This window comes from Cicer arietinum, chromosome 3 (assembly GCF_000331145.2).
Source record: "Cicer arietinum cultivar CDC Frontier isolate Library 1 chromosome 3, Cicar.CDCFrontier_v2.0, whole genome shotgun sequence".
In the NCBI taxonomy this organism is placed as follows: Eukaryota; Viridiplantae; Streptophyta; class Magnoliopsida; order Fabales; family Fabaceae; genus Cicer; species Cicer arietinum.
In genome coordinates, this window is record NC_021162.2 from 52,009,306 (window position 1) to 52,032,955 (window position 23,650).

The 23,650-nt window shown below is 32.5% G+C and overlaps 2 protein-coding genes across 5 annotated transcripts; one reads left to right on the top strand and one right to left on the bottom strand.

The window, feature by feature from the left end:
• Positions 1 to 5,252: 5,252 nt before the first annotated feature.
• Positions 5,253 to 12,239, bottom strand: LOC101491637 (protein root UVB sensitive 4). Of its 3 annotated transcripts, none has more exons than XM_073366705.1 (11): positions 11,589 to 11,825; positions 10,691 to 10,897; positions 10,323 to 10,469; positions 9,924 to 10,070; positions 7,929 to 7,991; positions 7,765 to 7,841; positions 7,390 to 7,495; positions 6,951 to 7,053; positions 6,723 to 6,871; positions 6,506 to 6,571; positions 5,253 to 5,679 (listed from the first exon to the last, which is right to left on the bottom strand). In XM_073366705.1, the coding sequence occupies exons 2-11, from the start codon at positions 10,697 to 10,699 to the stop codon at positions 5,446 to 5,448; spliced, it is 1,101 nt and encodes a 366-aa protein (XP_073222806.1). In that variant the 5' UTR covers positions 10,700 to 10,897; positions 11,589 to 11,825; the 3' UTR covers positions 5,253 to 5,445. The 3 variants fall into 3 exon arrangements, with proteins under 3 accessions (XP_073222806.1, XP_027188796.1, XP_004492307.1); XM_027332995.2 differs by having other exon boundaries at positions 10,323 to 10,456; positions 11,589 to 11,729; XM_004492250.4 differs by lacking the exon at positions 10,691 to 10,897 and having other exon boundaries at positions 11,589 to 12,239.
• Positions 12,240 to 13,722: 1,483 nt separating this feature from the next.
• Positions 13,723 to 23,357, top strand: LOC101490884 (transcriptional corepressor LEUNIG_HOMOLOG-like). Of its 2 annotated transcripts, none has more exons than XM_004492249.3 (18): positions 13,723 to 13,928; positions 14,348 to 14,435; positions 14,546 to 14,643; positions 15,495 to 15,604; positions 16,050 to 16,330; positions 16,442 to 16,517; positions 16,638 to 16,746; positions 16,851 to 16,900; positions 16,985 to 17,239; positions 18,177 to 18,248; positions 19,039 to 19,260; positions 19,573 to 19,711; positions 19,778 to 19,884; positions 20,461 to 20,610; positions 20,735 to 20,890; positions 20,974 to 21,090; positions 21,400 to 21,597; positions 22,923 to 23,357. In XM_004492249.3, exons 2-18 carry the CDS (start codon positions 14,386 to 14,388, stop codon positions 23,064 to 23,066), a joined length of 2,334 nt encoding a protein of 777 aa, XP_004492306.1. In that variant the 5' UTR covers positions 13,723 to 13,928; positions 14,348 to 14,385; the 3' UTR covers positions 23,067 to 23,357. The 2 variants fall into 2 exon arrangements, with proteins under 2 accessions (XP_004492306.1, XP_012568979.1); XM_012713525.3 differs by having other exon boundaries at positions 16,442 to 16,496.
• Positions 23,358 to 23,650: the final 293 nt, after the last annotated feature.

A 23,650-nucleotide genomic window follows, 5' to 3' on the forward strand; every position in this document is an offset into this window, starting at 1 on the left:
CATCAAGAGTTGGGTTCTAATTCAAGGGAAACACGAGAGAAATAGTGAGATTTCTTTAAAAATTGGGAAACACAAGTGTGAGTGCAAAAGAGAAAAGAATCATGAATTGATCAAGGAGCTTTCCATCAAATTTGTCAATCCTTGATGGAAAGAACTAGGAAAGACGGTGTGCATCAATGAGATCATTGTTGCAAGCTCAAGAAGTATATGAAGTGGTACAAGATGGATATGATCAGCTGAGTTCAAATCCAACAGAGAGGCATCAATCAAATTTCAAGGATTCAAATAAAATGGATTGCAAGGCATTGTTTTACATTTAGCAGAGTGTTGACTCGAATAATTTTGAATGACTCTACATCAAAGGAAGCATGGGACATCTTGGTAAAGTACTATACGAGTGGAGAGAATACCAAGAAAGTAAAACTCCAGAAGTTGAGAAGGCAGTATAAGTTGTTTCAAATGAAGAAGGATGAGAGTATGGTTGATTATTTCAATCGTGTGCAGGCCATCACCAACCAAATGAAAACTAATGGAGAAGTGATGACTGAGGTGGTGATTATTGAAAAGATTCTGAGGACATTGACACAAAGATATGATCACATAGTGGTGGCCATAGAGGAATCAAAGGATATTGATACACTGAAGACTTGCAAGGTTCATTGGAAGCTCGTGAGTTGAGAGTGAAAGAAAGAAATGCAGCAAACACACAAGCGCATGCACTGCAGGCTCAGATCAGCAAGAAAATAAATCAAGATGGAGTGAGATACAAGAATGGAAAGTAAAATCCAAGTGGTACAAGAAGCAAGATTTCGATGAAGGTGTTGTAATCTCAAAGAATCAGAATAGAAATGACAATCACAACAAGAAAGCAAATGGTAATAAATGAGGTAAGAAGAAATTTAATAAGAAGGGGATTTAATGCTATAATTATCAAAATTGGGGATACTTTGATGATTAATGCAAATCAAAGAAAGTGAAGAGAAAGGAGGATGAAGCTCAGATGACACAGGCAGATGATTCTAATGATGTATAGTTGATGGATGCCAAAACTAGATGATGAATGTCTAAAATTATGGTATCTTGACACAGGCTGCTCCAATCACATGACATGTTATAATGAGTGGTTTGTAAGCATTTATCAGAACGTGAAAAGGGAAATCAAGTTTGCAGACATTAGCACAGTGACAATTGAATGAGTTGGCAAGGTACTGATTCAGAGAAGAGATGACATACAATCCTTCATATGTGATGTGTTGTATGTATCAAACATGAAAATTAACCTATTGAGAAGATCATGAGTAGCACCGCCGGTAACGGTAAGGGTTGGGGGCATTACAGTTTGGTTCACTATGTTTTCGACATGTGCCTACTCAAAACAGAAGAAAGCTGAATGACATGGTTGAGCAGATGGTGTTGTTGGGATATGAATTAACTGGGGCTTATAAACTCTATGATCCAAACAAAGGGAAAATGGTTATAAGCAGAGACATACTACTTGATGAGTCAAAAGAATGGGACTAGAAGGTAGGTGCCACAACCAACTTAAATAGTGCAGTAGTAGTTGATATAGACAATCATCTGTGAGATTGACACAATTTGAAGTAACATCTGATTAAACAATCAATGCAGATGGAGAGTTGATACATCTTGCATTATTAGCTGAATCAGAACCAATCAATGATGATGAGGCCCTAAGAGATCCAAATTGGAGGCTAACCATGGAATATGAGCTCAATTCCATATAAAGGAATAAGACCTGGGAGTTGATGGCCTTACCAATGCACAGAAGACTAGTTGATGTGAAATAGGTCTATAAAATCAAAATCAAGTATATGATGAAGTATATGCACCAGTTTCTAGATTTGTAGCAAAAGGATTCCTACAAAGACATGGACTAAACTATGATTAAGTATATGCACCAGTTTCCATAATTTAAACAGTGACAAATTCCTCCTAGAGCAGCAGTTTGAAAAGTGTGTGAATGAGCATGTGGTCTATGTCAAAAGAGCAGCAACACTGCCTACACTACTGATATGTCTCTATGTTGATGACTTGTTGGTAACAGGTTGTGATGAAACAAAAATAGACCAGATCAATGCTAGAATAAAAGAAGAGTTTGAAATGACAGATTTGGGAATATTGTCCTACTTCCTTGGAATATAATTTGTCATCATAAAGAATTTGAGTATTCATGCACCAAAAGAAGTATGTCACTCATGTATTGAAAAGGTTTAACATGCAAGACTGTAATGGCACGCGCATTCCTTCAGAAGCACAGTTGGCACTATCAAAAGAAGGAGATGAAGAGTTGGTTGATCCCACAATATTCAAGCAAATGGTAGGATCATTGAGATATTTGTGCAATACAATACCTGACATAACTTATAGTTTTGGATTGATTAGTAGATATATGGAGAAACCTAGAGCACCTCACTGCTTGGCAGCAAAGAAGATACTGAGATATATAAAATAAAACTAGTGAATTTGGTCTGCTATATCCTAGAAGTTCAAATGAAAGTGAAGTTGAATTAATTGGATATACTGATGTTGATTGGTATGGAGACAAGGATGATAGGAAGAGCACCGCATGTTATGTATTCATGATGAATAAAACATCAATTTCATGGTGTTCAAAGAAGCAAAGCATAATAGCTCTATCTACATGTGAAGTTGAGTATACGGCTGCATCAATGGGAGCTTGTCAAGCTTTATGGCTGGCAGAACTAATGGCTGAGATGGGACTAAGGGATGCAAGACCGTTGAAGATAATGATTGACAACAAATCAACAATAGACTTAGCAAATCACCCAATTGCTCATGAAAGAAGCAAATACTTTGAAAACAGATTTTACTTCTTAAGAGACCAAGTGATCAAAGGCAAACTAAAGCTGGAGCATTGCAACACAAGTAAACAAAAGACTGATGTCCTTACAAAGCCATTAAAGAGGTTGAAGTTTCAAGAAATGAGAAGCTTGGTGTAACATCCTTAGCTATTTTGAATTAGAGAGAGTGTTAAAAGTAGAATTCATAAAACAGTTAGAGAATGTTAGAAAATGGTTAAATGTTGTTAAGAAAATTAGGAGTTAGAAGTTAGTTATCAATGTACTGTAGCAAGTCTTTGTAAAAATGACTAGTATAAATGTTGTTTCTTGTGCAACAAGTAAACATAAAAGTTGATGCTTTCAATTCATTTTTTTCATTCCATTCTTAACTCTCCTAACTCAATTATCTCAAATTCATATGTTCTAACAATTATTAATTACTTTATATATTTACTTATTAATTATAGCTATATGTTAGCTTTATATTGATATAGTAAAGAACAAGGTTTTTAGTCTTTTATTTATAGTTCAAATTCAAACTATATTTTTATGTTTTCTTACAATTTAAAAGGTATACATTAAAATAATTTTGATAAACTATTAAAATTTGAAACTTAACTTGATTGTATATTTTAAAAATTATAAATAATGTCTACATTAAATCTTGTTTGTGGTATAAGTGTAATCCATAATTTTTTGATTTATTTTATGTGAAACCATAATTTTTATGTTATTATATTTTGCATTTTTAAAGGATATTTTAAGCTTTAAACTTGTCGAGTAGCTCAGTCTAATTTGTGTCTTGTTATAATTTTTGGATTTATAATAATTTAAAGACACATAGCCAAAAATTATAACATTAAATAAATATTTATACACTAAAATTATAGCAACGAAGTCTTCTTTTTTTCAAAAATAAATCAACTAAATTTTTCATAAAGTCAGTGCATGTACCTGTTGTCACATTACAAATTGATGTTGTCTTCTCTGACAAACTGAGGAGATTAAGTGTTTCTTTGATGAACAGGATAAAACATAAGATATGAATAAATTATTATATCTTGTTTGAATTTAGTATTTAATGAATCAACTGAATATAATAAATTAATTCAAAATTATATTTTATCATGTATATCTAATTAAAATTTCTATCATAAATATGAGTTGGATTAAAAAATAAATAGGATAGAATAAGAATAATATTTACTCAATCACCTTTATAAAATATAATTTAAAATATAAAATTGAAATATAATAAAATAAAATAAAATATAAATATAAAAATAATTTATAAAATATAATCTAAAATATAAAAATAATTAATAAAATTTGATATTAAACTTAAAAATGAAATATTAATAATTAGTTTAAAAAAATGTTTATGATTTAATCACAAGAATAGTTTCGTCTTTTTACATAATTTAATAAATTAATATTCAAAATTATTAAAATAAAAAAATTAATTGAAATTTTAAAATAAAGATAATTTATTTCAAAAAAGATAATTTTAAAATAAAAATATCCTTGTAAATAAATTATACAAAGATATTTTTATCATTTACATATAATATATATTATGTCTTTATTTACATTTTAACAAATAAAATAAAATTATTTGATTAATCGTGATTTTTTTTAAATTAATTTATTTATTTAGTAGTGTCAATAGATAGTTTTAAATCTAAAATTATTTCACTACTTATTTATTTTTTTATATTTTTTTATTAATTTATGATATTTAAAATATAATAACCTTAATTTTAAAAAATTAATATATAAATATTCACAACGGTAATTGTTATGTAAATATAATATAATATATTATATCATATTATGATAATATATATACCAAATAGATGATAAAATAAAATATTATTATTTTATTAATTATCGTTTGTGTCAAACACAAAATATAATACTATTTATCTCTTATTATTATATTATACCCTTATCTAACTTTATATAATAAAGGATCTCTATCACATGATTTACCATCAAATCTTCCCTGGGAATCTCTCCCAGCAGATGTGAAGAAAAATATTTGTCGTGGACCCCAAGTTAATAATGTTAATCACAATTGTTGGGCCCAACTCAAAGATGGTCCCATTGATAGACCTATGTTACCGCCAATTTTATACTACTACTACTAATCAGGAGTCTACATTTTCGTTCAAATACCATTCCACAAAGCTATTCCATAGTAAAACATTTTCGTTCAAATTAATTTACATTCAACTAATTTTTAATAAAAATTATATTTTTCAAAATCAAGTTAGTATAATAAAAATTATTTTTTTCAAAATGCAGAACCAAACACACATGGAATAAGCATTTCTGAGATAACACACACAGACAAATAGGGTGGACTATTTAGCTATATATTATTTTGGAAAATACATTCTCACGTAAAGTAAAGTGAATCAGTTTGGATGTGGTAAAATACATGACAAATAATTAATATGTTAAGATACATTTTTTTACATTTTTTTTATTAACAATTAGCATCTTATTTTTTTCCTTCTTAAGTAAAACCAATGACCTAAAGGTTAATTTTAAAATGAATAGTAAACCCCAAACACTCCCATGATATTAAGGAGCCAACCAAAATTTGAAAACCATCTCCCTAATCACACACAAAACTGTATCTAGCCTGCTCTTGCTTTGACAATAAAATGTTCTTCACCACCCAACCCATTCCCACCATTTGTTCAATCAAATTAGTTACATCCCTTTCTGCAGACCTCTTTCCATCCTCAACAATTGCAGACCAATCTTCAAGTGCTGAGTTTGATGCATTGTTTTCCCCTATACTGTCCAACTTACTTCTGTTCACAAGTGTCCTTCTGATGTAGCAAGCCTACAAATTGAATATATTTTTCAAAGAGAAATGTCATATCAAAAGATCATTAGAATAAGTAAATAAGGTTTCGAGCCAAATTTCAGTAAGGAGGTAAGTAACGCCTGATCAATAATTGTTCCAGTTAGGGTCTTGGTCAAACTGTGAATTACTAAGAGCCCTTTCACATGAAAACCCGAGGGTTAAGACCAAAAAAGGTTTAAGGCCAAAGGCTTTTTTCTCCCAAAGTAAATGGATATCCGGGCTTTTGTGAGGAAAACTCGTAAATACAGGTAAGTAGTATACACCGAATGGAAGATGATAGTTCACAAATTAGAGGCAAAAGAATTGAAAAACTATAGTCAAAACATTAAGAAGGCTTTAGAGTTAAATTTTCTAATGTTAGACATGTTTCATTATAGAATATTAAGGTGTCAATTGATTCATGTAAAAAACTGTCCCCCTCTCTTATCATAGGAGAGGAAATGGAGGATTTTGAGAAACATACAAATTCAAGTTTAATAGACCCTATAGGAATAACTGTTAGTAAAGCTGTAACTAATTTTTCTGACATAATATGGCATCAGTGTTATCGATAGCAGATGGCAGACCATAGCAAAAAGCAAAAAAACTGCCACTTTTAGCCGCCATTAAACGCCATGGTGCCGCCGTCCTTCACACATTAGCCATGGCGGTTTTAAAAAAATCTACCATGGTCGGTATTTGATAACACTATATGAATTTGACCGAAGGAACATGAGAAGATTCAAAATAAACAGCGATAATGGTGCATTAATCACAATATTGATAATAGTTGTTTAAAAACGATTAAGAATAATCTTATTACCTGCAGCAAACCCATAATTATATGCACTGCTTCGGCTCCTTCACGGATGGAGAGAACGATACGGTGCTACAAGATCACCACAAACAAAAAGAAACAATAAGCAAATAAACGATCACCACAAACAAAAAGAAACAATAAGCAAATAAATACAAATAGAATCCAGAGCTACTTTATAGAAGGAATAGGTCCACCAAGATACTCTCATTATTATGCTTACCTGCCCAGTTCTTTTTAATCCTTTGAAGATCTCCATGCATACAAAGTAATAATCCTCATCAGTTATGCTTTGTATTGTCTTCATTGACCACTTGGGTATTTGGTCCTTGGGATTTATGCATCCAATTCTAATTGGCCACAAGCTTTTACCTGAATCAAATCTCATTAGTTGATTATAACCTCACCATGGAAAGTATTAAAACGAATATAAGAGTCGGTAGCATATCACCTTTAACTCCAAGAAAGTTAATTACTTCTTTCTCGCTCACCTCTGCCGGGGAGGGCACAGATCCACATTCAATCCAAGTATTCAGAATGATTTCAAGCCTATCCTAAAACAATAATACACCAACAAGATAGTAAAACACATACTTTAACCATATTATATGCCATAAAACCAAACCTTTGTATTAAATAAATAAAGAAAAACAAAATCTAGGTTTTTTATAACAAAATAGGCAATGAAGGGATAAACGATGAACACAGCCTTTAGTTGAACAGAAAAGAAGATGAACACAGTTTGAACATAAAAGACAAAATGGAGGTTTTTTAGAATAATTATGAAGCATGTCAGTCTTTTTATCCACACCTGTCTTTTAATTCAAACTTCATTCAATAAATTTTCAATCCGTACATAACTTCATAATTAAAGCCGTCAGAAAACCTACCTTAGTCAACGTTTGCAGATGGACATGCTTTAGTCCTTGATAAATCCCGAAAAGGTCCATAGAAGCAAAGAAGGGATAAACAATGAAATGGAGACCTGCATGTGGTCTTGCAAACCAGGAGATAACTTAAGTTAGAAAACAAGCCAACTTATTTATGCAATAAAAACTTGAAAAATCTGTAATACTATTATGCACCATCAAAATAAAAGTAATAAGTGTACATGTAACAATAATTAAAGCTTTTTTCCCTTTTACTTAGAAGGTTAAGGTCACAAATTTTTAAGGTGGTAAATACACTACAATCAGCTCTCAGTTCCACAGCAAAACAGATAATGTTAATATTTCCTCATGGATGAAAAAAAAAAAAATAGCAACCTTTGATGGTTCCCTATCCACATATTTACAAGGGCAGCAAGCATGAGACCAAGGATGTCAAAGCATACTGTTTGAATCTGCAATATATTAAACATTCATAATACAATCTACGAATATACAGATTGGAAAGGAACTAAATAAAAATCAAAAGCACTCATGCTAACCTGTGCTTTAGCAGAAATTTCACCAAGGTTGTCTGCTTTGGCAAAACTTTGATGAACAGCTGACTGCGTAAATAGAACGAAAATATCAAAATTCATGGGAAAAAAGTACATCAATCATGGAAAAAAAAACTATTGAATTTGAAAGCCAATAGCAGAGAGGCATATTGTGTTAGTCTCTGCAAAATCATTACACATCAAATATCCTCATGTCAAAATCTCAAAAGTGCTCTAAGCATTATTGGACATTGATTGTACGTTGGTATGTGATACAAATTGAAACTGTGGTGGGAAAGAGAAAGAGAGCATTTAGAGAGAGCTCAGAGAATGAGTGTGATAGGAACCTGATTTTAGAAAGAAAAAGAAATTGTATGATTGCTTGAAAATAGATGTATTAAAGAAGAAAACCCAGGTAACCCTGGAGCAAAAGCTCCTCAAAGAGACATTTCTCTCTCAGTCCAAACCGTAAGGTTTCTAACTAAAATGTACTAAATGTCCTCCTCTTGCTACCCCTCTCCTTGATATAAATCTTGTTTCCTCTCTTAACAACAGACTTGCCAATAAGCAAATTGGACCAATTCCCTATTTGGCCCATTTGTTGGTCTAAGGCTCGAACCCGGAACCTAACAAAGTGTGTTCTTATAGTGAAGAAAGCAAATTAGGGAACTAAAATTGTAACTGCTTAACTACCTAACCATCGTAACAACAGCCTAGCTGCCTCAACATAAGGCAAAAATTGAGTGCTTAGGAGGTCTCATTAACATATTCAATAACTTACATCTATTTAACTTGTGATAGTCAGCAGGTACAAAAAGAAGGCAAACAAGATACAGGTATGAAGTATATTAATGACTGTGAGATCCACTGATGTAACACAACAACAAAATCCATGGATTACAAATATGCTGATAGTGATATGACTTACATGTGTTGCTATCACAAGAAAAGAAATTAAAAAATCACTAGAATGAGAAACAGACACTTCACTTTCCAATCACCTATGCTATTCTTCCTTTCTAACCCCTCACTCCGACATTGTGTTAGATTTATTATGCTGCAGATATTACATTATTAGGCAACAGTTTGGCAGCAGTTATGTTTAGGTTATTTGGTAGTTATTGAATAATTGAATAAATAGGGAAACTGATGGGAAAAGTGAGAAGGCAATTAACTGGGAATAGATATTGGTTGGGAGAGACCAAGCTCTCGAATTCTTCGAAGGGATATTAATGACTGTGAGATCCACTGATGTAACACAACAACAAAATCCATGGATTACAAATATGCTGATAGTGATATGACTTACATGTGTTGCTATCACAAGAAAAGAAATTAAAAAATCACTAGAATGAGAAACAGACACTTCACTTTCCAATCACCTATGCTATTCTTCCTTTCTAACCCCTCACTCCGACATTGTGTTAGATTTATTATGCTGCAGATATTACATTATTAGGCAACAGTTTGGCAGCAGTTATGTTTAGGTTATTTGGTAGTTATTGAATAATTGAATAAATAGGGAAACTGATGGGAAAAGTGAGAAGGCAATTAACTGGGAATAGATATTGGTTGGGAGAGACCAAGCTCTCGAACTCTTGGAAGGGAGAGACCCAAGACTCTCGAATTTCTTGAGAACCCATTGTGTAATCCTATTCTATCGTCAATAAAAGTTAATTATTACCATTAAATCTCTATACTCGGTAATACTTTCTATCATATTGTTACACAATTTCGTACAAGATTAGGAAATACCTAAAAATTCAATGCATACCTATAGAACATAGTGTTCTGTATGTGTTTCATAAAACTAATATTCTTACATAACAACTATCTTAAGAACTATTGTTGCCACATAAACACTACATTGAAGATATACAGAAAAGAAGATTCATTCAAAGTATAATATCATCACATGAATAGCTCTAACCCAATAAAGTTTATTGAAAAGAAAAAAAAAAAGTAACACAGAACTTAATATGATTGTGGTTTGATCCTCACCCGAGTTGCTAAGTAGCACGCCAGGCTTATTTGTTTAGCAATATTGGCAATAGTTGCAAGCAGCAGGAAGAATCGAGGAAATGCAGGAGTAAGTAACTCAAGTCCAATGCTTCCAACAAAAAGAACAGATGTGACGAACCTGACCCTCTTTTTATAGAAAGTACATGCGCAGAGAGAGGGAGAGAAATGAAGAGAAAGATCAATCAGATTTCATTTATGATTAGTACATGTCAAATGAAGTTTAGGTTTTTTTTTAACCATCATGTAGTTCACATCACTGAACTTTGGTTGTTCATGTGACTTTTTTTTATCAAATGCCAAACTAGTGTTGGCACCTGCAGAAACTGCTACGTGCCGATACAGGAAAATTGATTGCTTCGAAAACGAAAGTTAAAATACCTTTAAATTAGTATCAAAAGCAGATGCTAGGCTAGCAGTGTATATGCATCTGCTTAGTCGTCCAAGTCCATCTTTTAAGACCCAATTAAGGGCAGCAGCTGATGGAAGGGAACTGGAGTATCCGACTCCTATGGCTGTAAACATTGCCTGAGATTAATTGATTGTAACATGGTAAGTTCTTATGCAAGATAAACAAGTACAACAAGACCTAAAAGAACTTTCATGTAGCTTCATGGTGGATACAAAGAGCAACACATGCATCCATCCATGACTGATAAGGATACAAAGAGCCTTCTTTAGATCAAGTTTGGACAAACTTCAAAGAAGCAATAATAGTAATGGAAAAAGAAATATTAAAATCTTCTTACAATAATCATGAGTTGTTAAAAATAGCAGCTTCTCGTATAAGTTGGAGTTAGTCATTGCCTCTCAAATTTTCAGAAGTAAAAACATATATAAGCTTATAAGGACTGTTTTGTAAGTGAAAACCCATGTTTTATTTTTATTGAGAAGCTCTCACAGGCTAAAATATAATCTCCAATATGGACCTTAGCTTTCTCGCTTCCTCTTCCCTCCTGATGACAAGTACAACACATGGCAACAGATTTTTAAAATGAAGTTTGAATCTTTCTACTTGAATTGATGCATCAGGGACTATCAATTTGCAAAAGCAAACGAATCCATCACATAACATGACACAAAACAATCCCATCCCTCCCCTATCATGATATGCACTGAACATAGCAAAAGGCTGATAAACCAAGTTTGAATTTTCCCACACGAACTCGTGCATCAGGACCAATCAATTTTCAAAAACAAACAAATCCATCACATAACAGGACATACACCAATTTCTCTCTCTGTCTCTCACTTTTGTGATGATGTGCACAACACATGTGACATGACCATTGACTGATAAACACAATTTGAATTTGCCCACACAAATTCAAGCAGCAAATGGACCATCAATTTTGAAAAGCAAACCAATTCACTAATGTAACATGAAACAAAACAAATCGGGTTAAATATGTTTTTAGTCTCCATAACATTCACAAATTTTCCAGTTTAGCCCAGTCCCTACATAAACTCTGTCCAATTTTAGTCCATACTTTGCTTTTATAGGACTCAAAATGAATAATTTTTTTATAGCTACTAAACTTAAAAAGTCTAATTTTATATGGACTAATAACATATTAAATCCAATAAACTATTACACAAAAACACTAGCTTGTAAACAAACAAAAAAACCAACAATCAGCAAAGAACCTGAGTGGCAAGAACTTGAAGTGCAGAGCTGAAAACACGATGAAGCAGCTTCCACTTCACATAATCCATGTAATTCCCAGTAACCTGTCTTGGAATGAAGAAATCCCTAACAACAGAACCAAACACCCTAAACAATCCATCATCATCAGAAGAAGCACCACCACCATCAACAGTTACCAACTGCAAGCAGCTACCATTCCAGAAGAATCTAGACACTTTGGTAGGACTCTTAACCACAAAAGGAAGTCGAATCGGTTGGGAATCTTTCTGAACCCCACCATCAGAAAAAGCTTTCACTCTTCTAAAAATAAGATTTTGATTAGTGGGTGTTGATTGTTTTGTTGTGTGGTGGGTTTTGAGAAGGTTCCATGATATGGTGGGTGGTGTGTGGAGAGTGAATAGCATGAGAATTTGAAAGTGCGACTATAGAACCTTTGAAATTGTGATGGTAATGGTTTAGCACGCAGCTTTTTTGTGGTCCAAAGTTTAATTAGGGGTGTGTGGCGGTCATGCAACAACTGACGGAGGAAGGGTGGCGGCGTTGCGGTGGTCGTAGTTAGTTGAGGGTGACTGAAAAGGGGAATTATGTATTGTGTTGAAGAAGTGAGAATTGGGTCTGACACAAAAGGAAAAGAAAAAGTGGTGCAAAGAGTAAAACTTTTGAAACATCATTATAACCATTTTTCAAAAAAAAAAATTTGGTGTAATTTTTTCAAGATTTTTTTAATTATCCCTATTTTGTTAGAAAAACATCTCAAAACTATAACAAAAGAACGAAGAAAAGATGACAAGAAAATATTATATTCTATTTTTTTTAAGGTAGTTTACATTGTTATAAGTGTTATTTGTAGCACAGAAATTTAATGACTTACAAATATTTGAGTGATCTAACTATAATATATCATTAACATTCCACTAACCTTACAAAGTTTTATTAACACCAAGGATTAATGTTTTTCCTCGTGAAAATTGTAAAGATCTACTAAATATTTCAAATATTCATAATACACACTGATTTAAAAAAAAATACTACTACACGTGTCTTTAATTATAAATATCGAAAAAAAAATCATCTTTAAATATAAGTATTTGTTAATTTATTAGATATATTTATTTATTTTCACATATACCACTTATTAATACTACTAATTTATCTTAAAATATAAGTAAAATTTAATATTCAAATATAAAAAAATTATTTTATGAACTATTCTATAAATTTTTTTAATAAGAAAAAAGAAGATATTTATATAAAACGATGGAGGTGTTATCTACCATCTTTTTTACAAAGAAAAGTAACATCTCAAAGAAACGAACTTGTTGATGCATATTATTTTATTTTTGTAATTTGGAGTGGATGATGGGACCTCTTAATCCCTTTATGTATATATTAATAAAAAATATTAATTATGCATTAGTAATCTTAATTAACTCATTAAAATTGGTAACAAAATACATAAAAGTACAGAAATTTAGTGCAGGTGTCAATAGTAGTTGGTCAATTTAAGATCAATTTACCTTGAAAATTGTGTGATTATAAAAAATATAAGACTTTGATTATATATTTTTTATGAATTCGTCACAGCTGCATGTTGTAGCATTTCAACAATTATTTGACTTTTATGAATACATAGTTGTTAATGTAAAAGTCTACAATGGAGAATTTATAATGATGTCTAACAAAAGATTTTGACTCTATATTAAGATAATAAAGTGTATCACCATCTCAAAATGTAAAATTTACAACGCATTTGAATGATTTTTTATTATTTAGTTTTTAAATTCTACTTTCAAAATCAAATCTAACTATTTGTTAAAAAAGTTAATAAGAAAAAATTGTTGGGTAATATCAATTTCAAAAAATGTTTTGGAGAAGGGAAATGAAAAAATTTGTTTGATAAATTTATTTCCATTATATATTTTGAAAACATAAAAAAGCCAATTTATTTGATTTATATTTTATTTTATAATTACTCTACTTAACTTTCAAAAGGAAAGAGGCTTTGATAAAGAAAAAATTTAAAGCAATTAAAAAATGAATTTAACTAAAAAAATGAAGCAAGACGGTTTAATAGGATAAATAGGGAGTGTAAATAGCAAAACAGTTACATGTGATTGTTATCTGTCTTTTAAGTATCTTTGTTTTCCTATGGATTCTCTCTCCAGCTGTTCACTTTTTCTGAAACTTATAACGCGACTTCGTTTGTTGCACTTCACTCACACTCAAAACTCTTTTTCCCCATAGACTCAATTTCCAGATTTTCATACACACTCTCACAACTTTCACTCTCTCCGTCTTCTACTTCATTACTCGCTCATAATTCACAACAAAACTAAAAGGTTTCGTTTTTATTTCTTCTCTTTCAATTCGGTTCAACCCTGCTCCTTGATTTTGCTTAATTTTGGGTTTTCTTTCTTTCTGTTGGGTTTTTATGTGGTGGGTGTCTCTTGAGGTGGTGTTTTAAGCTTTGATCCAAAGGGCTTGTTTAGTTTCTCTTTTTTTTTTGTACAATTATGAATTTTTGTTTAGTTTGATTATTTTTTTTCCCTCTCTTTGTTGTATCCTGATTCTTAGAATTAAGGGAATCAGAAGGTTAAGAAACAGAATTTGGAGGTTTAAGTTGCCAATTATTTTGTCTTTAAAAAAGGTTTAATTGAAAATGCTAGAGGAAATTGTATGGAGTGTAATTACTTTTATTATGGTGATTTTCATGTTTAATAAAGGTTTCGGAATACTAAGTTTTATTTTATTTTTGCAGAGAATACTACAAGTTTCTTAGAAGCTAGGTTTGTCAATATGAAGCCAACTTTGGGTCAGGCTCAAAGTAATTGGGAAGCTGATAAAATGTATGTCAATTGTTAAATGCATGGCATTTTTCGTACTTTAGAATCTGTTTCATTTCCTGTATTTGTTCATGGATTATTTGATTTTGATCCCGTGTCATGTTGATGTTCAGGCTTGATGTTTATATTCATGATTATTTTCTGAAAAGAAAGTTACACGGCGCCGCGAAAACTTTTATGACAGAAGGAAAAGTTTCCACTGATCCAGTAGGTAAGAAACTAAGAATTAAGATTGCTGATCATTCTTTTCTATGGTGTGTTGTAACTTGCAAAGAATTAGATTAAAATGCCTTTTTATCATTGGTGTATTACTAGTCTAGTAATGATTAATAAGGTCGGTCTGATGGCTGAAGTGAGGGAGTGAAGTGATAAAAGAGGTCAAGAGTTAGATTCCCACCCTCATCATAATATTAACAATATTAATATTAGCCTTAATTGCAGTTTTAGTGTCCCTATTTTTACCATGAAATTGACCCTCCTATTTTAAAAGTCGACAATTTTGGGTCTCCCTCTGAATTTTTAACTAAAAAATGACGACGTAACATGCTTCAAATAACGTGTCGTATCATACTATGATTTAGAATGATTAACATCATAAAATCGGAATAAAACACCGTAAAAACTTAACTTTCAACTTCATAAATTTTTCATATTTGTAATTTAATTAATGCATCTAAATGGTTCTATATCATGGAATTGTATCTCACGTATTGTCATTTTTTAGTTCAAAACTGTCAACTTTTAAATAGAGGGACCAATTTCCTGAATTGGTAAAAATAGAGGGACCAAAACTGCAATTAAGCTTTAATATTAATAGTACTAATTAGTAACATATGCTGTTCTGAAAAAAATAAAAAAAATTACCAGTCTAGTTCATTGGTTTAGGAGTATTGTTTTGTTTTGTAAAAGATGCAGAGAATTGGTTTAACTTATTCACTGGGATTGTGCTTCTTTCTATTTAATTTTGTTTTATTTGAAATTCATAGCTCAAAGTTTAAATTATTCGCCGAAGACAGGAGCACAATTGAGTGTATACTGAGTTGTATTTTTTGTTTTTGATAGCAATTGATGCACCTGGAGGATTTCTTTTTGAGTGGTGGTCTGTATTTTGGGATATATTCATATCGAGGACAAATGAGAAACATTCGGAGTCTGCCGCAGCTTACATTGAGGTGATTTTATCATGCAACACCTGTGTTTTTTTCCCTTAGTTGTTTTAAATATTGGAGGGTGAGCCTTGGCGCAATGGTAAGGTTATTGTTGCCTTGTGAGTGGAGGTTACAGTTTCAAATCTTGAAAACAGCCTCTCCGCTTCTTGGGGTAAGGCTGCGTACATCTAACCTCTTGAGACCCCGTTTGGCCGGAACTTCATGCATTGAGCCGCATTTAGATCTTATAAATATGAAACCTTCTTTTTTCACTCCTCACTGTTTTGAAAACCACAAGTATACTTCTGGATAGAAAAAAACTGTGTTTTTGTTGGGAAGTATACTTCTGGACCACATAAAAACTGTTATTTTCGTTCTTTTTCAAATCTTTACCTCCAAAGCGGCTTTAAATATTGTTTGGTAGCAAACTGAATCTTATATATATGGATTGGCATGTTGGTGAGCCCAGCAAACAAAGGCCAGAGAACAACTTCAAATGCAGCACTTACAACTAATGCAGCAGCGCAATGCACAGTTACAGCGAAGAGATTCTAATCATCCCACGCTGGGTGGTTCCTTAAACGCTATGAACTCTGAAGGTATGTTGGGGCAGCCACCAGCAAGTGTGTTGGCCATGAAAATGTATGAAGAGCGAATGAAACACCCTCATTCAATGGATTCGGATGCATCTCCAACTCTTATTGATGCAAATAGGATGGCTCTTCTCAAATCCGCAACAAGCCATCAAGGGTAACTAAATTTTCTTAGCTTGATAGATTATAGTTACCAAGGGTGAAAACAGTATTACTATTTATTAACTTGATCTATGGATGTAATAATTTGAGTTATTTTCTGTCTTAGTCAATTAGTTCATGGTAACTCGGGGAATATGCCCAATGCACTGCAGCAAATTCAGGCACGGTCTTCTTTAACCACTGTAACTACTTTAACTATACGCTAACTTAGATATTGCACTTTTTAAAAAACAATTATTTTGAATTCTCTCTATTTTCACCTCTACTATTATGATAAGGAACTTGATAAATTGAGTATACAGGACATCAAAGGAGAAGTTAACATTGGCGCCAGTCCAAAGAGTTTGCCTATGGATACATCAGTTTATCGACAAGCAATTTTACAATCAAAATCTGGGTTAGGTGGTGCAGGTGATCTGTTGCAGAGATATTCCTCATGTCTTTGAAATTTAGCGGATAATAATATCAATTACGGTGGATCAATTTTTCTGATTGTTTATTTAATTATCCTTCAGGATTAAACCAAGGAGTTACAAGTCTTCCATTGAAGGGATGGCCTCTAACCGTGAGTTGAATGTTATCTTCATTGTTTCTCTAAAGTCTGTTAAACATTTTGAGAGCGTAATTAGACATATCCCAATTTTTACAGGGAATTGATCAACTTAGACCTGGTTTGGGTGTACAAGTTCAGAAGCCTAATTCAACAGCCCAAAACCAATTTCTTTTGGCATCACAACAACAACAGGTCTTGGCACAGGCTCAGGCACAAAACAACCTTGGAAATTCTAATTATGGTGATATGGATCCACGTAGACTTTCTGGTCTTCCCCGAGGTAGCTTAAATGCAAAGGATGGTCAGTCTAACAGGAATGATGGATCTATTTGCTCCCAAGGTTCACCTAAGGTTCGACTGGCTCTTAAAATATTAAATGGATACCAATTATCAAGATCAATGCTTGGTTAACACTTAACATTCATAATATCTTTAAATTCACTGGCCATCATCTACATATATATAAGAATGTGTGGGTAATACAATTGACATAATCAGTTATGTGGCTGCTTTTTTTCTCAATGAATGAACAATTTGTTCACTCTCCATATGCTCGTGCTTTTGCACAGGCTGCACTCTACGATATATGCAATCACTTATGAAACTTTAAAAATAGACATACAAATTTAGCAGAAGTTCGTTGAATTGCTTGAGTGAGAGCACTAAGCATCCTTGATATATGCATAAAAGAAAAATGTATATTAGATTTACAAAAATAACGTCAATAAAAAAAGAACTACTTCCCATGACTGTAATATTTCCAATGATACATTAACCCTCATAATTTCCAATGACATATTAATAACTATTTCCAACATAATCAATGTTTTCTCTAGTATTTGTCTAAGAGTATGAATGTATTTCCTAATCTCTAAAAAAATGAGAATATGAACTAGCTTTAGGAATTATTCACCCTATACTGTCAACTACTTACTACAAAATAATGTAATTGGTTGACTTCTTATATACATGAGCAATAGGAAACTTTTCTCTCACCATGGGGTCCTAATATGCTAATAGTAATATCTTATTTCCTTCATGCTTTCTGTTGATTCAGAAAGATGCATCTCTTTAGTAGTCTGGACATGCTGTTCTTCTTACTAATTGAATAAAAAAGCAAAGAAAAATGTGCTGGATAGTATGTGATAAGTAAGACGTATATATTGATTCTAAGATGATAAATGTTTATGTTCATGTTCTTTCCTTTTTTTTATAATACAAATTGCAACAGATTATGATCTTGGAAGTCAATTTTGATTTTTTTAAATCTTGAATTGGTGTCATACAGATGAAGATGACCCAGTCACAACATTCACTATCTCAGCAGCAGGAGCAATTGCAGCAGCAGCAAATGCAGCAGGTTGTACTTCACGTCGCTGTCTTTTTTCCTTCTTTCCCTTTTTCTTTGTATGGATGGTAACCAGATGAACATGGTAACCTTGAGAGCTTTACTTTGGATGCGATATGACCTGAAAACGTATTTATTCTTGGTGACATCAATCTCCTTACAAATCCATTTTGTAGGGTTGAGTTAGACTCAATCCAAATTCTAAGACGGTATTAAAGTTTATTCTGGATTTGTTGGGCCACCCATTATTGGGTCTTCCAGTATATGCTCCAAATATCCAATCTTGATTGTGAACGGGGTGTGTTGAAAGTCCCACATTGAATGCGATATGACTTGAAAAAATGTTTATAAGTTAGCGACTTCATTCTTATTACAAGCCGATTTTTAGAGTTGAATTAGGCCCAACCTAAATTTTAAAATAGCCAAGTGTTCATCCTATTGTTTTACTTTTTTTTTCCTCTTATATGGTTGCAGAATGAAAGAGAGGAGGCATCTGAGACATGATTATGTTTATGTTTATGTATATGTATGCGACCTTAGTACATTCATTATATGCTGCTGCTGCTCCTATTAAATTCATTTGCATCAATTCTATTTTATTAATTATTATTCTCTCCCTCCCCAAATTTGTTTCAGAGCTAATTAACTTTTTTAATTGACAAATGTTTGTATTATAAGTTAGTGTTATGTTGGAGATGGGACTTGAACCCTGTTCCTCCTTATCACTCCACTTTTCAACGCCCCTATCCTAATGACCAAACCAACCTTATAATTAACAATGTTATCTCTGCTTTGTCATCAGAGTAACAGAAAACGAAAGCAACCTTCTTCTTCTGGAGCTGCCAATAGCACTGGTACTGGAAACACAGCTGGTCCTACACCTAATTCACCGCCATCAACACACACACCTGGTGATGGATTAAATACTGCAAGCAGCATGCAGCATGTTAACAGTGTGCAAAAGAGCATGATGATGTATGGTACAGAGGCAACAGGAGGCCTTGCATCATCTTCAAATTTACTGGTAATTTTTGTTAATAATTTTAGTTTGCGTGTTTCTGTGTGATCATATAAATGACATTGCATGAACATTTGATTTGCTTTAATTTGTAGAACACCTATCATGATTTTTGACTTGTATGTCATACTTTTCATATTTTGTACTTGTAGCTTTCTGACCTGTCTATATGTTCAATTCGGATATAATTAAATGAACAATCCTCTATTCCTTATCATTAATCTTGATGCAAACATATGAGTAACTGTGCTTGTTGTGATGTGATTTTACAAGTTAAATAAATTATCGTGTTTCTGACACTATCGTTTCATAAACCAGGATGACATGGAACGATTTGGAGATGTTGGCGCTTTAGATGATAATGTCGAATCGTTTCTATCAAATGATGGAGATGGTGGCAATCTCTATGGAGCAATCAAACAAAGTCCGGCTGAGCAACAAAAAGAGTCTTCAAAAGGTAAGCTATATGTGCGTGTCTTTCTTCTCTGTATGGAAAGTATTATTAACCACACTTTTATTTCAGGTTTCACCTTTGCTGAATTTAGTTTCATTAGAACAAGGAACGCAGTTACTTGCTGTCACTTCTCTTCAGATGGAAAGTTGCTTGCCAGTGCAGGGGACGACAAGCAGGTAATTCGCTTGTCAATTGAAGATACGTGTCATATTCAATTAAAGGAACACTGGTGGTTCACATTATAACTTTTTGTACTTTTTATCTGAAAAGTAGCTTTTAAAGAATTTTCCACTCTGTAATGCCTTTCTCTTTGTTTTGAATTGGTATATTTTGATCCCAATCGTTTTGGTAACATTTTCTACTAAACCTTTGGTAACATTTACTACTCTGTCATAAATTATGGGCCTTGTTGTGTATGCTTAAAACAAATGAATCAATGACACGTTTTCTTAAAGCAACGTTTCAGAAGCTACTATTTTTAACTTCTAGAAAAGCACTAAAATAGTTTTTTCTGAAGTTTTTGCTTCTGTTACCCAAATAACTTACATAAACAAACAAGCCTTATAAAGATATTAGAATAATCATGATTGATTTAATTATGCACATAATGATGTTTATTTTGTTCGTGTGGTCGACACATTGATCTTTAATCTTAATTTTAATTTTCTAAATAACTACTGTAAGCAAAATTTCCTTCAATTTATAAATTCTAATCCTTGCATATGTTACTTTTTGGTCGGGGTATGTATCAGGTTATTCTGTGGAACATGGACACTTTAGTCAAAGAGTACACTCCTGAAGAACACAAATTAGTTATTTCAGATGTTCGTTTTAGACCAAATTCATCTCAGTTGGCGACAGCCTCATGTGACAAATCTGTGCGGTTATGGGACGCAGCCAATGTAACATTACACATTTCTCAGTTTAAAATATGCAACCTAGATTCTATAGCTTCTTCCAGCCGTGTTTGCAATTATATTAATACATTATACAATTTACTATGTTTTTCTCTTTCTTACATTGCAGCCAACTTATTGTGTTCAAGAGTATAGTGGGCACAGTTCAGCTATTATGTCCCTTGATTTCCACCCTAAGAAGACTGATATTTTCTGCTTCTGCGATAGTGAAAATGAGATTCGGTATTGGAACATTACTTCATCCTCTTGTACCCGTGTATCTAAGGTTGGTCAAACAAATGCATTCTGTCATGTCCTTTTTCGACAATTTTATTTGTCCTTGATATTCATCACAAATGATTGGTACAGGGAGGAAGTTCAAAAGTGAGGTTTCAGCCTAGAATGGGACAGTTACTCGCAGCAGCTTCTGATAAAGTAGTTTCTATTTTCGATGTCGAAACTGACAGACAAATTTACTCACTCCAGGTAAAATCTATTGCATACTTCCTTATAATAAGATAATAATAGTATAACAAGATTTCAGATAAACAAATATCAAAGTATATATATTATGCATATGAAGCTAGAGAAATTTGAAATGCTTTCGTCATATATTCATTGTCTGTTACTCATGTTATTAAAGTTTCTTGTCCTAAACTTCGGATGGAATTTGTTCCATTTTCTTTCTGCCTATTTCCATTTTTCATGACGTCCTTGTATCCAACTTTTATGTTGAATATTCTATTTTGGTTTGCATCTTTGTGGCTTTTGTTGTTAAATCATTTGTCTTTGTAGGGTCATCCTGAACCGGTGAACTATATTTGCTGGGATACTACTGGAGATATGTTGGCATCTGTTAGTCCAAATTCGGTGAAGATCTGGAATTTGACCTCCGGAGAATGCGTTCAGGAGCTCAACTCAACTGGGAACCAGTTCTATTCCAGTGTTTTTCATCCAAGCTATTCAACTTTGTTAGTAGTTGGAGGGTTTTCGGTAAGTGTTTTAATTTATTCACTCTTTTCTGTCATAAACAGGCGGATTCAAAACTAAACGTCTAGAACGCAACTGCAACCGCAACCACACCCAGCATCGGTTCACTCTAACACAGCATAACTGAAAAGATCCTTTCCCCCCGATAAACATTTCATCCTTATTACCCCCTTTGGGCTCTATCAAAAACCAAATTTTCAATTTTAATCAAATCACTACATACATGAGAAAACCACCTTAAACAAGTTTCTATCCTACCCCAAATAGATTGGTTATTAATCTTATCATTTTTTATATGTCTACTCATCCATTGGAACATTTTTTTTTTGGCACTTTAGTACTTAACATTCATAATTAATGGAAATAACCAACTGGAATCCATATTGGTGGGATATAACTGTACAATTGGGTTCTATTTATTCTAATTTTAACTTCACAATTTGTTGGCTTGGTAAGTTAATGAGTATTTGATTTAACTACTAATATTAATCAAAATTGGTGTTTTTACCTTTGCTTTCTAATAGAATACTGCAAATTAAGAGGAATGAGGGCCCAAAGAGTGGGCCCCACTCACCCAAGTCACACACCTCACGCACATTTAGTTTCTAGAATGATGGATGGAGGGAATAAAAGCTAGTTAATAATGTATCTTATTCTACTAATATTCCATTAAAGGAATGAGGGAAGGGGAAGTGGGAAAGACATTTAGTTTCAAGAAGGATGAATGGAAGGAATAAAAGTTAGTTAATAACGTCTCTTATTTTATGTTATAAGAATGAGGGAAGAGGAAGAGGAGAAGGTATTCAGAAAATATTCAAAGAAATAATTAGGGGAATTCTTTCTCTGGTTAGGAGCAGTTTTGCTCTGATTTAGGAGTTGTTAGAACTCTGGTTTAGTTTTTCTTTCTGCATCCTTTTCTAATCTCGTCCTTGTAAGAGATACAACTCTGAATTTTAAGAAATAATATACATTTTTCTTCCATTAAAATTTTGAGTTCTATCACTTTCATTTAACATGGATCTAGAAGCATTATGAATTGAGACACATGTTTGTCAACAATTGATTTAATTTAATTTTTTATATTTTCAATGACCAAATTTATTAGTCATAAAAAATAATTTAGTCAATTGACTTAGTTTTTAATATGCGTAATTTAATCAATTTTTGTTTATAACTCATTTAAGAGAGTGTAGAATGTTTTTTGTTAAACATTATTACCCTTTTCATGTATTATGACAAATATGTTTGTCTTGGAATCTAACAAGCATCACAATTTTCATTGGTTTCTAATTTACTGTTTCTTTTTCTTTCTTTCTGGTGGTGTGCAGTCCATAGAGCTGTGGAACATGGCTGAGAACAAAAGCATGACAATTCCTGCACACGAGAATGTGATTTCTGCTTTGGCTCAGTCACCTGTCACTGGAATGGTTGCATCTGCCAGTCGTGACAACTCTGTAAAGTTGTGGAAATAAATATATCATTTTATGTACTAATATCTCCTATATATTCTTTTTTTTTTTATTCAGCCTTTATACCGAAAGAATTCAGAGATCTAGATTGAAAGCAAAAAGGATTCAGAGGTCTTTGAGTTTAGTATGCAATAATATATATACTACTAGCACATAAAACAGTTTTTGTATTATTATGTATTAAATCATCAGTACTGCAGCTTAGTTATTCCATAATCTGTAATGCAATTATCATTTTTATGTAAAATATATTTTATTTGGAGTTAAGGAAATTCATATCTTATTATTGGTATACTTGCCTCCGTCCCAAAGCTTATAATATAATATTTTCTCTTTTAGCACAACTGTTACAATTTATCATTTCATTCATGATAAATAATAAATCAAAGAATGAGAATTGTCCCTTATTAGTTATTGATGTATTTTTATTAATTATTAGTATGTAGATGACATTAATTACATGGTATAATTAGACATAAAATATAATTTGGTAAATGTTACCGTTTTACGCAACAAGACAATTTGTAGGGGCATAATGGATTGGCTTCCTAAGTCAGTTTCTCTGACTACGTTTTAGTTGCATAAAT